Source organism: Etheostoma cragini, chromosome 10 (genome assembly GCF_013103735.1).
Source record: "Etheostoma cragini isolate CJK2018 chromosome 10, CSU_Ecrag_1.0, whole genome shotgun sequence".
In the NCBI taxonomy this organism is placed as follows: Eukaryota; Metazoa; Chordata; class Actinopteri; order Perciformes; family Percidae; genus Etheostoma; species Etheostoma cragini.
Genome location: NC_048416.1, coordinates 3,273,887 through 3,290,305, shown reverse-complemented (window position 1 = coordinate 3,290,305; position 16,419 = coordinate 3,273,887). Strand labels below are relative to the sequence as shown.

Below are 16,419 nucleotides of genomic sequence, written 5' to 3'. Positions count from 1 at the left end.
CCCATAATACTTTCAATTTCCTTCTCCTTCTTTGCCTCCATGTATATCACGCTTCAGAGCATCAGTCTGTCTGCTCGTCTGTTCCTCTCTGTCTCCAAACATGTGGCTTGTGGCTGTTCCTGTTGTCTTTTTTTTTCAGAATCACAATCAGTTTTATTTGCCAGGCAAATACAGAATGAAGAATTTTGCTTTGGCTCGCATTGCTCACAACGCGCTCACATATACAAAACAACCAAAAATTATATACACACTATAAACAGAAACAATATAGACTGGTTGAGACAATAGTGCAATGAAGAGTATAAAGTATGCAGGAGTAAATTATAATTATGATAGTTATTGTTATTTTATTTACGGGGCATAGTGCAAAGGGTGCTGGAATAAATATTATGTCATTATGTATTATGTAAGTATTATATTACAATATGAACAGCTCTGAACAGAAAATCCTGTGTCTAACAATGGATCCTGTGTCTAACAATGGATATAGCAGACTAGTGTTGCTGAATTATGAAAGTGTGACAAGATCAGAGAGGTAAATACTTTTATTAAAATATGTTAGCAGCAAATAGGCCCATGTGACTTTTTTTTTGGCCTGTTTTGAATTTAGTGATGTTGAGAGATTTCAGAAAGGCCTTTTGAGCGGGGGAACAAGTCTTGGAGTGGATGATATGATTTGGCAGCTATCAAGAGACAGACAACTGATTGGAAACAGACCACCAGGGATTCGAATACCTAAAGGTTGTGAAGAATGCAGAGAATATAAAAAAAATATTCTTTTTCTTTATTGTCTGAACCTAAAATAAAATGTGCTCTCTGTTCAACTAAAGGCTCCCTGAGCCTTTTTGCTTTAAACCAAGAGCGCCATCTAGTTGGGACCAAAAATAGGCCTATTAATGGTTCAGGATGCCTCATTTTAACATCACTACTGATTATCTTAAAACTGAAATGTTTGCTGTCCTAGGTTCTGAAACCTCCCCTTGCTGGAGTGCTTTGGTACCATTTGTCCTTCACAGTGGGATGTATAGTGGGGTTGAGGAACCAGAACCCAGATATTAGTCCCAAAAAAATCTGTAACGTTATTTGCCCAATAATGCTTTTTATATTGGTGATATTGTGAAAGTGGGAGAATAAGGGAATAATAAGTTAGATATAGCCAGATAACTTTTAGGTACTCTTTCCACTGCCTTAGAGCCAATGATTGGGCCTAACAATAGGCTGTTATCTGTTTTAATTTGTGTTGGGAAATAGTATATGGTTCATTATGGGATAAAGACAATGGTCATATTTATTTAGATGAAATACCCGGATATATCAAATAGCAATTTCTATGTATTACCTGTGGAGAGCAGCAATAGGCTTATATGTGTATGACCAGCCTTAGATTTCAGTAGAGGAAGAAAGCGGAGACGTCACATTGGAGAGATGCAACCAGCAGTAGCTGCTTCACCACTAATCACATAACATTAACATAACTAGCTAGGACAAGCTAACATAGCCTGCTACATAATTCGCCTGTGAAATATCATACATCCGGAATTGCAAATCTGCAAGAAACAGACGAACTATTCATAAACGGTGCTAAACGGAAAACAACATAACGGCCGTATAGCTACAGTTATCGTGGCTTCTTCTTGCATCCAACTGGCAGGCTATTTTGGCAAGCTAGCGAAGCCAACGATAGCAAACTCTGCCTTGGCTAGCGTCAGGCTAGCCAGCTAGCTAGCTAGCTAGCTACTAACGTCGCTAACGGTAGTAACGTTAAGCTAGCTAGCGAGCTGTAGTGACTTGCGTCATGGATGAACTAGTCGTGGAGGTGAGGGGAACAAGTGGGGCCTTTTATAAGGTAAGTGTCTTTTGTTGAACTTTTCATCTCATTTATCACACCAAGCACACACGTTTGGCTCACTAACGTAAAATTGTCGTTAGCTAAGAGACCTGCTTGTATCTCCGGGCCTCAGTGCTTCGCTCCACCGGTACGTAGAAAATCTGTAAACAAAGCTAACGCGAAGATGCTGCTGTAACCTCAATGTTGTTAGCTAGCTAAATGTGTGTTATTGGTGATAATGAGGTTGCTACACCAATGTAAATGCTGTAGTAATAATGTTAACGTAATGTTAATTTTATGTTATCTGTAAAGTGATGGAAAGGGGTTGGTTACAGAAGCACAAATGCCAAAATTAACGTTAACAGCTAACGTTAACTTCATTTATGAGAACGGCTGCATAGTGCTTTGCCAGTAATTTTCACGAGTAGCTAGGCAGGTAAGTTAGCTTTTCTTTTATTAAGGCCGCTGAGCGTTTGGGGTTAAGACAACAGTCAACAAGTAGCTAACGTTAGGAATACCACTTATTTATAGGGTTAACTTTATGCATCGATTTTTTTTGACCATATTAACGTTACCACGGTTACCACAGACTAAGGAGCTTGTCTTTTGCAAGGCAGGGGCTGAGAGTCTTGGTCATGGATCCTTGGGCAGATATTGTACACACAGGTGTTAGGGTACATACAGGTGTTAGCTGTGATCAGTGTTATCAGTGTGTGGAATAAATACTTGAATCATGTAGGTTAGTACCAAAATCCCTACCACAATGGAAGAAAGAAAGTTCAAGTTGAACGTGAAAAGCTTCTCTGCAGGAGGAAAACGTTGTGTTTCCAGTTTGGGGGACTGTCATTTTTTAAGAACATTGAAGAGACACGGGAGAAATAAGGAAGGCGGGTGCATGTAACTAGCAGAGTAAAAGAAGAAAGGTGGTAACATGCTATAAGAAACACCATCTCTCATTAGACGACGCTGATTGATTGCATGTATTGTCACTGTAGAAGCATTGTTGCTGCCAAACTAATGTAAGGAATATGAAGGGAATGTGCAGTACAACCATCAGACAGCATTTTTGAATCATGAGTGTAAAGTGGTCCTGCAAACCATCCCGCCATCCTCTTTTGCACTGCACTGCGCTGTAGCTATGTTTATTTTACATGAATTGAACCTTTATACAAATCAGTCCTGTCTGAAAAAACTACCTACTTTTGGATTTCCCTTGGGTTTAAGTCAGAGGTGGCACCATAAGCAGTGGATGTACTTTTGTCTCTTAGTTAGGTGTGGCACTGGCCAAATGTTACACTTTATAGATGAAAACTGTGATTTCTGGCATGCAGTTTTCTTATTTGGCAGGTGCTCTTATCAAATGATAGCACTTAAAAACAATGAGCACATTTTCAGAAGCTTAGAAGGATACACAAAATGCACTTTTGTTCATCACCACTTAGAACAAATGGCAGACTTTGCCAAAGTTGGACAGGTCCTTAGGGCTCCGCCACGCTGCCTGCGTGGCGTGGGCGTGTCAGCTGCGTGGCGTGTCTGTTTTTATTTCGGCTGCCATGTTGACATGTTAGAGCTTGCACACTGCCTGCTTGCACACCTGCTGCATGACACGCACGTCTCAGGCACGGCCCAAAAACGCGTGCACGATAGAAGTAGGGCCGATGCTTATTTTTCACGCAAAGTGTTTTCAGGCAAAAATAGAACACGAAAATATGTTTATATGTCATTTTGACACCAATAAATTATATTTTCTGTTAAATTCCTTTTAAAAATTGTATTTCAATTGGATAAAACAATAACAGGGACTTTGTTAATCCATTATTATCCTTTACTATTTTAGGGAATGGAAATGTCCAAATATGTATTGAAATGTGTGCAAACACAAAAATATTGACAAAGTAAAGTTGAAGAACATGCTATTGTTTCATTTCATCGACGGGAAACATACATGTGTACAGCCAAGGCTAGCAGGAGCGGGGTGTCAGACACGTTTCTGGTGTGCATAGACAAAGAAAACGCCACGCAGCCGCCCAGCTCACGCCACACAGGCAGTGTGCAGGAGCCCGTAGGCAGAACTGCCATATTGTTTTTACAAAATTCTGCAGTATTCAAATCTTTTATAAAACCGCTGATGTGGTCTGTGGTGCAGAGGTGCATTCTCAAGCATTAAATCAGGCTCTGATTATGAATATTGAAACATTAAAGGCTCTCTTAAAATATTTATAATAGTAAGTGTAATATAGTAGACTACATTAGCTAGATACAGTGGCTAGAATAAGTTTATACAAAGTTGATTAAAAAGAGGAATAAAAAAACATCTTTTGGCATTTTATCTTAATAATTCAAAATATTTTGGAAAATCCAACCTTTTATGGACACCAATTTTCTTTGTAAATGAATAATGTATTGTAAATAAATGAATACAGGGGGCATAAGTATACACCCTCCTATGTTAAATTCCCATAGATGCAGGCACATTTTTACTATTAAAAGCCAGTTATTTCATGGATCCAGGATACTATGCGTCCTATGCACAAAGTTCTCTTGCCCTTTGGAATTAAATTAACCCCCCAATATCACATACCCTTCACCATACATAGAGACTGGCATGGTTTTATTTCAGTTAGCTTAATAGCTGGTTTGATTAGCATTAAGAGATGATCTTATGGAAAGTTCCCCCTGCCAATCTCTAGGTATAATAAAGGGTATGTGATGATTGGTGGGGCGGGATTATAATTCAAAAGACCAAGGGAACTTTATCGGGAAGCATAGTATCCTGGATCCCTGAAATAACTGGCTTTTAATAGTAAAAATGTGCCTGCCTCTATGGGAAATATAACATAGGGGGGTGTATACTTATGCCCCCTGTATTTTAAGGAAGAACATTTATTTATTTACAATACATTATTCATTCACAAAGAAAACTGGTGTCCTTAAAAGGTTGGATTTTCCTATTTCTTGAATTGAGACGTTACGATTAATTTCCAAAAGATTTTTTTTTTTTATTCCTCTTTTTAATCTACGAAAGCGTCGGTGTGTAAACTTATTCAAGACACTGTACATATCATGGACTCTGGTTCATGTCCTAATAAGTAGGATATATGTTGGTATGCAGTGTAAATGTAATGTTATGTATAAGTTAGCCAGTCCCTAAATATGGTAAAATCTCCTATGTACTCTATGAGCTGCAGGATACAGAAGTGTGTTTCTCTCACTTGGTGAGAAAAGGACTTGGTTGCCTTGGTCCAGGATGCTAAAGTGGTAAAATTGACACTTGGTTTAGGATTTAATAGACCCCAAAACATTTTTCTGTTTATTGTTGTTGTGGAAGTAGTAGTTTTAATAGTGTTTGTTGATTAACAGAAATGGTTTGAACCTGAAAGCAGTTTTTGGGACTATTACTTTTTATGTGACAGAACCCCTACTAGTATTACCTAAGGGTGGGAATCACCAGAGGCCTCACGATACAATATCATCACAGATCACAATATATTCATGCAATTTTAAACATATTGCAATATAATAACCTAGAAATCTAGACACACCCTAGCGGCCGCAAATTTGCAGCTAGGGTCAGTCTAGTAACTGTTGGATTGCAAGCTGGAAAAAATAAATTCTGGTCAGACCAATCAGATCTTGTATAGAGTCGGTGGGCGGGCTTAACGCAATGACAGCAGTGTTTGACGTGACTTCCCTGCTACTTGAAAACAAAGATGATGGCTGCTGCTGATGCTGGAGAACAGCGTTCTTTTGCATCGGCTTTGGACGCAAAAAGAAAGATGTGTTTGGACCGGTTACGTTTTTTTTTGCCGGCCGGATACGGCAAAAGTTCAATATATCAACCAGCGTTGCTCTGGTTGGTTGTAGCGCTATCCTATTGCGTGCAGAGGGAATTTGAAAGACAACCGTTTATCCCGCCCCTCGGATTGAGCCTTGCCAATGGGGAGTTCCCAGACCCAACATTCAGTGGGTCAGGCCGTCCATCTAGCGATATATTGCAATTTATTACCTTTTTGCAACTTCAAATTTTTCCCACAAAATGTAAGCTGTGTGAACATCTGTTTTATCTAAAAATGTTATGGTTTAGGTGTTTTGTCTTGTCTTATTGTTGTAGTCTGTTTTCCTGTCTTCATTTCTTAGCCTGGTTTTCTGTCATGTCTTGTGATCATGTTATTTTTGGTCTTGTCTTGTATGAGTTCTGTTATCTGTTTTATTTTGACAGTCTGGTTTTCTGTGCTGTCTTGTCTTTATATTGACTTCCTGTGATTTCCCGCTCTTGATTACCTGATGTCTTTCACCTGTTTCCCAGCCCTTTTGTCACCTGCCTCTTGTTATCTCGTTACCTTCTGTATTTAGTCTTTGTGTTCCCCTTGTCTGTTGTCAGATCATTGTTTTACTGTTATAGTGTCCGTGTCACAGAGCGTGTCGTCTAGCCTATTGTTCGTATTCTGGTTATTGGAATTATGCCAGTTCCCGGATGTTGGATTTCTTGTGTGTATGAACTCGGCGTCCCATTAAATCCTCAACTCAAACTTTCTTCTGCCTGCCTGCTCTCTGCCTTTGGGTCCTCTAATCCCCTGCATCACAAAATATACCTTTCTCTGTTTGTTCGTATCACTTCAGTTTTATTGCTGCAAAAGGAAATTGTCAAGCAGACAAACACATATATTAGCATTAGCATTGTTGTCAGAAATGACCATGCTAATGCCAGTTCAACTTAGCATGCTTCCTTTATATCTGATGACGCATTGGGGTCATTTTTGGATTTATTACAGTAAATATATTACATTTTGGACCATTAAATTGAAGCCATTCCATTCCTAAACCATCAAAAAGGGAATATTATATTCCATAAAAGTAGAGACCAAAAATGGCATAGCAACCTGTGCTTTAAAGAAATTAAATGTTAAAATTGAGAATAGAGCTGTGACCTTAAAGGTGCTCTAAGCGATATTGGGTGACGTTACTTCTTGTTGACGTTAAAAAGTATTTTCCAACAAGACTAGCTCGCCCCTCCCTCCTCCTTATCCCCTCCCCTTCCCATCTCTTCTGTGCTTCCGCACACTAACCCCCCCCAAGCCCCACATCCTTCTTGTCTGTTATTGGCTGGAACACTGTTTGTGTATGCTTCGTGGTGCAGGTTGGCCCAGTTTTTTTTTTTTGCCATTTGTAGACCCTGGGCTGTCTACAGAGACTGCGTTTTTTACAGTGTGTTCTGGTGAGAGGCAGCTATCAGATAGTGAGATGTTTTTTACAGTGTGTTCTGGTGAGAGGCAGCTATCAGATAGTGAGATGTTTTTTACAGTGTGTTCTGGTGAGAGGCAGTTAGCAGATAGTGAGATGTTTTTTACAGTGTGTTCTGGTGAGAGGCAGCTAGCAGATAGTGAGATGTGTGTTCTGGGGACAGCCAGCTAGCAGACAGTGAGATGTTTTTTACAGTGTGTTCTGGGGACAGACAGCTAGCAGGTAGAGAGGAGATGTTTTTTACAGTGTGTTCTGGGGACAGACAGCTAGCAGGTAGAGAGATATTTTTTACAGTGTGTTCTGGGGACAGACAGCTAGCAGGTAGAGAGGAGATGTTTTTTACAGTGTGTTCTGGGGACAGGCAGCTAGCAGGTAGAGAGGAGATGTTTTTTACAGTGTGTTCTGGGGACAGGCAGCTAGCAGGTAGAGAGGAGATGTTTTTTACAGTGTGTTCTGGGGACAGACAGCTAGCAGGTAGAGAGATGTTTTTTACAGTGTGTTCTGGGGACAGGAAGCTAGCAGGTAGAGAGGAGATGTTTTTTACAGTGTGTTCTGGGGACAGACAGCTAGCAGATAGGGAGATGTTTACTTTATATGACAACAAATGTTGTAGCCTAAAATACGCGTGACATTGCTTACCCCCAAATTTCAACCGGATACGGAACGGCTGCAGATCAGCTCTGGAACGACGGCGGAGTCATTAGGTTTCCATTAAAGTCAACGTGTGTATGTCCACCGACTGGGGAACGGCTGCGTCCCGACTCCGTCCCAGCTCCGGCGATCGCCAGCCCTCCGGAGCAGATACGCAGTGCTTCTATTTTTGCCGGACGCCGGAGAGCTCCGGAGCTATTCGGCACATGGTAGATAGTGCGAGACAGGAAGTTGAGCACAGAAACAAAATAAAACATCTGGTTAATTTTCAAAATAAAATAGACCGTGCTCACGGCAGATCATATCTCCCTGCACTACACTATGAAATCACAGCACAGACTTGTTTCCTCTCTACTCCTCTGGATGGAAACAAACTGTTGTTGGTTTTGTGGTTCCATTCTACATGATTTTGCGAGATCTTGTGGGTCTTCAGCTGTCACGGTGCCGTCACGCAGCGGAGCCAATCCGCAGCCGTTATGCATCCGGTGGAATTTGGGGGCTAGAGCACCTTTTTTTTTTAAAAATGTAATTGAATCAAAGATTTGGAGAACCACTAACCTTCCCTGTTTGTTTACGTTCCTTCTTCTTTTAATGTTTTCATAAAATAGGCCAGTTGAACATGGTTTGTAATTTCTTTGATTAACTTTGACAGTTGAAGTAGTCATAAACCCGTAAGGAGTTTTGTACAGTCATGAGGCATGTCACAGGTCAATGAAGTCATAATGCAATAGGAAGGCTTTCCCTGAATCATTGAAGATTTAGAGTCTTTGTCCTCTTGGAAGTTTATGCTTCATTTCACCCATTACTTACTGTTAGCAAGCACGGCTAATACAACCCATGGTCTAGGCTCTCTTTCTGTCTCTTTTCCTTCTAGGCATTGCTTGTCCTACTTGCAATGCTTGACACACATGGACGCGGACTGTGTGTACAATCAGAGAGAGAGACAGAGACAGACCTGAATCAAGCCCAAAGAGAGGATGTTGTGCTGTTTACAGCTTTGGGCTTGGGTCAGTCTTTAGTAGCTGAAACCCTTTTACATTCATCATGTAGTATAAAGCTGTAATGACTATTGGGGGTAGGGAAACAAAATGTATACAGCATGGTATCGTGATATTTTCCGAATCAATACACAGATGTCAAGTGTCTAGTATTATAAATGTGTTGGTCAGTTTGTCATGTTTGTGTGTCCGTGTGGAACGCTTTATGGCTTCAGATACATTATTAGGGGACCACTAATACATTATTAGGGGACCACTAAGGTCTATATAAAAGAGACTTCAGATAAAGTAGTAAGGGACCACTAAGGTCTATATAAAAGAGACTTCAGATACAGTATTAGAGGACCACTAAGGTCTATATAAAAGAGACTTCAGATACAGCATTAGGGGACCACTAAGGTCTATATAAAAGCATCCAAAGGAGACCATTTCACGGGACCTTTAACAATCATACGACACAAAAACGTGTGAAGTGGTTTGGGGTAGGGCTGGGCGTTATAGAGAAATTAAAGATTGCGATATTCTTGACCAAATACCTCGATGTCGGTATTGCGACGATATTGTCTGGTTGTCTATTGGTGCTTTAACAAACAGTTATTTACACAATAACTTCTTTTATAAATATCCTCCAGAAATAATTTAATGAGTTAATGGGTGTAGGTAAATAATAGAAAGCTAGAACTGTCTGGTAAATTCAGAAAATGGCATCACTTTACTGTAATTCAGCCTGTAAAACCAGGTAAAGACAACACTTGATGATGATGACATGATATATTGAAATTCTAAGATATTATCTAGTGTCATATCGCGATATCGATATAATATCAATATACTGCCCAGCCCTAGTTTGGGACCCCTCTGTAAGTATTTTTGGGGTACAATTTGGTTTTGACAAAGCAGAATTACCACAGGCCAAGCAATCACCCCGTTCCAAACTGGCCCAATTTCAACGGGCACAGTAATAGTGTGTTTAAAATCGCAACAATATTATATTGTAACTAGTGGTTGGGGAAAAAATTGATTCTTAGATGCATCGCGATTCTCTTTAGAACACAGGACCTTCTTCCTGTGTTTCCTTTCTTGCTCTCTCCCCCAGACACATCCGACCAATAAGAAGAGTGAACATTCTTGCGTGCTTTGTAATGAAGCCTTTTTTACTTTGCTTGGATTTTTCCAGGTGTGAAACAAGACCGGACCATAGGGAAATCGCTCCAATTTTACAAACTCCTCAACTGATTCGGACCAAAGCAAACAAACTATGGATGTGAAAACTCCCTCGAACCCTAGTTATTCTAACTTGCGTGACTAACTCTAACTCTGTTTTTCTTGTAGGCCTTTGTGAAGGATGTTCACGAAGGATCCGTCACTGTGGCATTTGAAAACAAGTGAGTAATGCGCATACACAACAACACTCAGTGGCTTACGACTTGAGCCACTGTAAAACATACTGTAAAACGTAACCATTTACCAGTGATGAAATTCACACTCATTGTATGCAACCCTTTTTCCCAGTTGGCAGCCAGAGCGTCAAATCCCATTCCAGGATGTTCGTTTTCCTCCTCCAACAGGAGTCTGCAAGGAGATCAATGAGAGCGATGAAGTCGAGGTGGGACTGATGATTCAATACTTTCAGAACTGTTTCAGAAAATTAATATTACCATCAGATGTGGTTATATAGAAAGCAGATCCAATCTTGTCAGAGTGCAAGAGAAGAAATGCAGTAGAATAAAGGTCTGCTGTGTAGGTCAAACAGATCCGACAGGCTCCTTTTTAATTTTTTGTGATTTTCACGAACAAATATGTGGTATTGGAATAAGCAGTTGATGAACTTTATTCATGTTTTTTTTTAGGTTTAAAATGAATACCAATCAATTACTGCATTCGGTTTTTGATAAATTACAAACCAGCAAAAAACTACGAGCTAAAGCTGTAATGGGGAAAATATGGTAAAACTGAACATTTTCGAGTAGTGTCATGTTGCTCTTCCTCCAAAACCATCAGAGAAACTACATTTGTTTGCTTCATAATGCTTAAATAGATATAAATCATTCTTTGTTTTGTTATATGTTCATATAGCCTCAGAAGTTCTTGGTGCTAAAAATCACCTTTTAAAAGGATCGATTAAGAAATGAGCCCACATCAGTTTATCTTTGCATTAAGTTGGTGTGTTTGCATTCTCTGTGCCAGCTGCCTTTATTGCAAACATCTCAGGTTTTAATGGATACTTTGTCAAATTCTGTGTGTTTGTTTGTGTGTGTGTCTGTGTGTGTGTGTGTGTGTGTGTGTGTGTGTGTGTGTGTGTGTGTGTGTGTGTGTTGCCAGGTATATTCCAGGGCTAATGACAAAGAGCCGTGTGGATGGTGGCTGGCCAAGGTTCGCATGGTCAAAGGAGAGGTAAGACTCAGACCGCGGTCTTTCAAAGTCTTGGGTTACAGTACCATTGTACTATGTAGGGCTGGGTGTTAAGATACAAGTCAAATCAAAACAGCAGCAAGTAGCATTAGTAGGGTTTATTAACGAATTATGACAAACTATGACTACAACATGACTACTGACGCTAGAAGATGATACAGAAGAAATGTAGTCTTTGTCAATTAAATCTGATTGGTTTGTCATAAATTGCTTCAACAGGAAAAAAAACAACCCTGATTACCCAGAGCCCAAATATTACATGTATTAAAGTGCACATATTATGAAAAAATCCCTTTTTTCTGGGATTTGGGGTGATATTTTGTGTTTCTGGTGCTTCAGTACGCATTCAAACTTGAAATTAACCATCCATGCTGTGTTGAGTGAGTTACGGTTTCTGACTGTCTTCTGGCTTCAGTCTCCGGGTGAGCTGTCTGCAAATCTGCACGGCTTTCTGCGTCACTAGCTGAGACGAGGTGGTTAACCGTAGCACATGCTAGCTTGTTCTCAATGGTGTAACACTGCTAAAACACACACTAGTTCAGCATAATCTCCAAAAGAACTACTTCCATGTCCCTGTTCTGCAGGTATTTCTCCTCTAGGCCCCTTGTCTAAAAGAAGTCTCCCAGCTTATCCTGCCTTGGATTGACCAAAGTTGGAGAAAGAGTTATCTAGCTGATGTGATCTTACCTAGCTACTGAGCATGTTTGACTCCCAACAAAGATTGAATAGAAGTGGGATGTCTAAATCTGTAGCTGAAACAAATGAGATGTCTCACTCTGTAGCCAAAACAGAGACCTAAACACAGAGGGTGAAAACAGGATCTGCAGCAATGTGCAGTACAACAAAAATATGATGTTGTTTGAAAATGAAACCATGTAAACCTGTTGTGGTACAACCTCAAAATGAGAAGAATATGGGCGCTTTCACAACCTAACCTTAAAACTAAACTAGGTTCTGTTCAGAAAAAAACTAAATTGCAATGGACAACTTTTACTGCCAACTCAATACAGTTTCAAGTTTTATTTGGCCACAAATCCATAAGTACAGTTAATGGATACAGCACTGAGATAAAGAACTAATCAGGCTTGGTTAGCAACAGTTAGCTCCGTTAGCTCCAGTTAATGTTTGGGCGTTTTCATAGCATTGAGCCTGTGGTGTTTTTATTGTTTATCAGTACAGTTAATCCCACAGGAGGCCACAACTAAATGCAGCATGCTACTAGTGACGATTGCATCTGAGCCTGAAGGGAATGGTTGGCACTGTCACACACACATGACTTCAGAGGGGAGGTCCTGAAGCCACTGGTGTTTGTACTATAAAAAATATATTGTTGATTGTAAAAAAAGAAGAAAAATGTAATTACCTGGGCGGGTCCCAATCTACCTGGGCAGGGCGCCCAAGTAGAACCTATGTATGGGAAACACTGAGTAGTAATGTGACAATGTCAATATGAACATCAGTATTGCTTCATATATTTTAGAATGCCCAGAAAAATATAAGTTCTTGAAGAGACTCAGTGTAATCAGCCTGAGTATACCTAAATTGAATTTTCCAGTCACTCTGTCAAACGTAGATCTTTGGATCCTGATTGGAACAGTGAGACGCAGGAAGTAAACTCGGTAGCATCATCAAAATCAACATCATTCCTCTGGAGTCTGGAGCAGATGTTTTATTTCATTTGATCTGATCCACTGTCTTTTTAATACATCTCTTTCTTTCTTTTTTATACCCACAATTCAGTTCCAGAAAGTTTTAACTTTGTTATTTAAAAGTAATAATGTGAATTAATTGATCCAACGTTGATGTCGCACATTCTGCTTTTCAGCGTGCAGATTTGGAACTGACCTTGTCCTTTTCTTTATGCTTCTCTAGTTTTACGTAATAGAGTACGCTGCATGTGACGCTACATTAAATGAGATAGTGACGCTGGAGCGGTTACGGCCGGTCAACCCCAATAAACCAGCCACCAAAACCACCTTCATCAAGATCCGACTGGATGTACCAGAAGATCTCCGACAGATGTAAGTTTGATATGAGCTCTAATACACCTCATGTCATGCATGTAACCTTTGGGTTAGATACATTCCTACAGGTTTTGTGCTTAGTAGTTGAGCCCTGTATTGACTATGCAAGTTGAACGTAAAGCAAAGGGAAGAGAAGCAAAAACACCGGATAATTTTAACGTTTGGCATTTCAATTTAAAAGCGATTACACTTTTGCACAAGTTGTTGGGCCACAGTAGCATTAAATTGCTGTTTTTTATCAAAGGCCAGTCCACAAGCTAAGCGTTAACAAAGATATTAGTCGAGTGACAGTTGCCTACACGGCTCAGTACATTGTCAGGAGGATGCAACTTTGAAACCTGCTGATGTGTGTGAGTCTGTCAGTGAACCACCGTCTGTGTTTTCTAAGTGACAATGTTAATGCCAGTAGACAGCAGGCGTATATATAACACTACACTCAAGGTGTTAGCCCCAGTAGGTTTTTTAAATTTTATTTACAGGTAAAACCTGCGTGTGTAAAAATGAGACCCTTATTAGCCTTTAATAAATGGCTGTGGTTGAGCTATATATGCATATGTTTGTAAAAGGCTCTGAAAAAATGTATCATTAGAAGGCTACAGTAGCATAGTGTCTCAACTTTTGGTATTTGCGCACGTGCCCCTAAATGGTCAGTAAAGATTACTGAATTATTGGCATGGATTATTTGTGTAACTCTGTGTTGACAGGTGCTCCAAGGAATCCGCACACAAAGACTTTAAAAAGGCAGTGGGAGCTTTCAATGTCACCTACGACTCAGAGAAAAAGCAGCTGGTCATTTTGGTTTGTTCAACGTATATTATTATTTCATTTTTTTTACTTAAGAACATAATCTGACAGTCCTATTTGTTACATTTCCATTGATATAGTCTGATTGGAGTACCCTGTGTAAGATTTCAAACAATATGACATCATTTAGTAGATGACCCACATCAGTAACCTATTCCAGAGTCAGTGTGTGAATTAAGCTTTGATTGTTCTCGCAGTCTGTGAATGAGGTCACGACAAAGCGGGCCAATATGATGAGTGACATGCACTTCAGGAGCGTCCGCACCAAACTGTCACTCATGCTGAGGAACGAAGAGGCCAACAGACAACTAGAGGTAGACACACACACATACACACACACACACACACACACACACACACACACACACACACACACACACACACACACACACACAGACACACACAGGTGCTGTGGAGAATAAAGGACAACCAATTAATACTGATAACGTACATATAGTATTTACCTGTATAGGCACAATGGCCCCAGTGTTTTAGATACTTATGTATCTACTTTTCTGTTTATCTTAACTATTAAAAAAATATAGACGAATGAATGAAAATGTATTTCTTATTGTTAAAAGAAACTAAAATGAAACTGCCATATAATAAATTGTGACAAAGTGACGGACAACAACAAAGTCTAACGCCACCACTGGTCCTATTTATCTGCCGTGGCAGTTGTTGATGGATTTCCTGTTCGTCCCTCTGGTTATATTTCTACAGAGTTCCAGGCAGCTGGCGTCGCGGTTTCATGAACAGTTTGTGGTTCGGGATGATCTAATGGGTCTGGCCATCGGGACTCACGGGGCTAACATTCAGCAAGCACGTAAAGTCCCGGGAGTCACTAACATAGACCTGGACGAGGAGACGTGCACCTTTCACATATACGGAGAGGTAGGAGTAGGACGACACTGATGAATAGGTTTATCTTGTGTCTGGAGTAACAGCTTTTTGTTAGTTATCTTAAGGGCAGGGTTGGTAATGTTGAAAAGCTAGCAAGATTTCAAAGTCTTGGGTCTCAAAAGTCCACACAGAAGTGCACGAGCACCGCTGCGTCGCTGCTTCAGAGCAGAGTGAAGAAAGCGCTGCAGTTTTACTTCATGTCTCATTCACCGGTAAGCTAACACCTAATATTATCACACCGAATGTTTAAAAAAACATGCCTTCTGTAAGCAAGGCGGTGGTGACGCACAATGAGTTAAGAGTATGTGCAACGGGGCACGGAGGTTTTCCATTGGTTCTTTCCAAGTGGACCACAAGGCAGTGTTTATTGGGCCTTTTCACAGAATTACAGCAGCTATAGTTGACGGATCTTTGTTCCTTTTTTTTAAGAGTTTTTTTTATTGCTGTCGTAAAGACCATTTCAAACCATATTTAAAAAGGCCTATATTGGAAATAGTTACCATCCTCGCCTTTAACTTTAAACTTGAGGGAGGTAAGGAAGTGACAGAAGTTGCAGTATGTTGGTTAATGCCTGTTGTTTTTCTCAGGACCACGACGCTGTCTGTATAGCGAGGAGTTTCCTGGAGTTCTCTGAAGATGTCATCAAAGTTCCCCGGAACTTAGTAGGTGAGAAAAATCACTCAACTGAAACAATGAGGTTATTCATGCGCCAACTTTAATTGGTTGGAGAATAAGCCAGACTATTGAACTTTAAAGTCCTGGCAGACTGTGACTGATGATGTTTTTGCCCTTTTTATAGGGAAGGTGATTGGCAAAAACGGCAAACTGATCCAGGAAGTGGTGGATAAGTCTGGGGTGGTTCGGGTTCGCATTGAGCCCGAGAATGACAAAAAGCCCTCAGCACTCGCAGCAGCCGCAGCAGCAGACGATGTCAGTAGGAAAGAAAATAGCAACATCTCTGCCTACTTAACAACACAACAAACAACCAATGGCTTCTTTAAAAAACCGTATACTGAAGTCAAGCTCAGCCCTCAGCCCCTTAGATCATCAACCTCTGATTCCAATAATAAACATGTATCTTTATTACTGCTAGGATGCACCTTTTGAGAACAGATCAAATGCAAGACAAGAGAATTTCAATTTTCTTTAACCTTCTGATCCTCTCTCTCAGGGACTGGTGCCATTTGTATTTGTTGGGACCAAGGAAAGCATCTCCAATGCTACAGTACTTCTGGACTATCACCTCAACTACCTTAAGGTGCGTATAATCACCAGTAATGACAACATCCTGTATCAAGTGTTTTCCTTTCAGACCAGCCCCTTTTATTGCATTATCTGCATGATTGTTTTGCATTTCTGCTACAGTTAGCACAGTAATATATTAGAAGCCATTTCTCACCAGTGTGATGCGAAAATGGGGTGCAGGAATGCGTAAAATCCTCATCCCAATTGTTACGTTGAAAGAAACATAGCATAGTGATTTTCCATCCATCCATCCATCTTCGACCGCTTATCCGGTATCGGGTCGCGGGGGCAGCAGCTCCAGCAGGGGACCCCA

At 40.3% G+C, this 16,419-nt stretch overlaps 1 protein-coding gene across 1 annotated transcript in view; it reads left to right on the top strand.

The window, feature by feature from the left end:
* Window positions 1-1,368: 1,368 nt before the first annotated feature.
* Window positions 1,369-16,419, top strand: part of fmr1 (FMRP translational regulator 1) — a 26,780-nt gene continuing 11,729 nt past the window's right edge. The window contains exons 1-11 of the mRNA XM_034883827.1: window positions 1,369-1,846; window positions 10,051-10,103; window positions 10,231-10,324; window positions 11,041-11,112; window positions 13,003-13,151; window positions 13,859-13,952; window positions 14,156-14,272; window positions 14,682-14,852; window positions 15,449-15,527; window positions 15,661-15,791; window positions 16,033-16,119. Of these exons, the coding sequence (XP_034739718.1) occupies window positions 1,796-1,846; window positions 10,051-10,103; window positions 10,231-10,324; window positions 11,041-11,112; window positions 13,003-13,151; window positions 13,859-13,952; window positions 14,156-14,272; window positions 14,682-14,852; window positions 15,449-15,527; window positions 15,661-15,791; window positions 16,033-16,119 (1,098 nt within the window). The 5' untranslated portion in view covers window positions 1,369-1,795. The remainder of the gene's footprint in view (window positions 1,847-10,050; window positions 10,104-10,230; window positions 10,325-11,040; window positions 11,113-13,002; window positions 13,152-13,858; window positions 13,953-14,155; window positions 14,273-14,681; window positions 14,853-15,448; window positions 15,528-15,660; window positions 15,792-16,032; window positions 16,120-16,419) is intronic.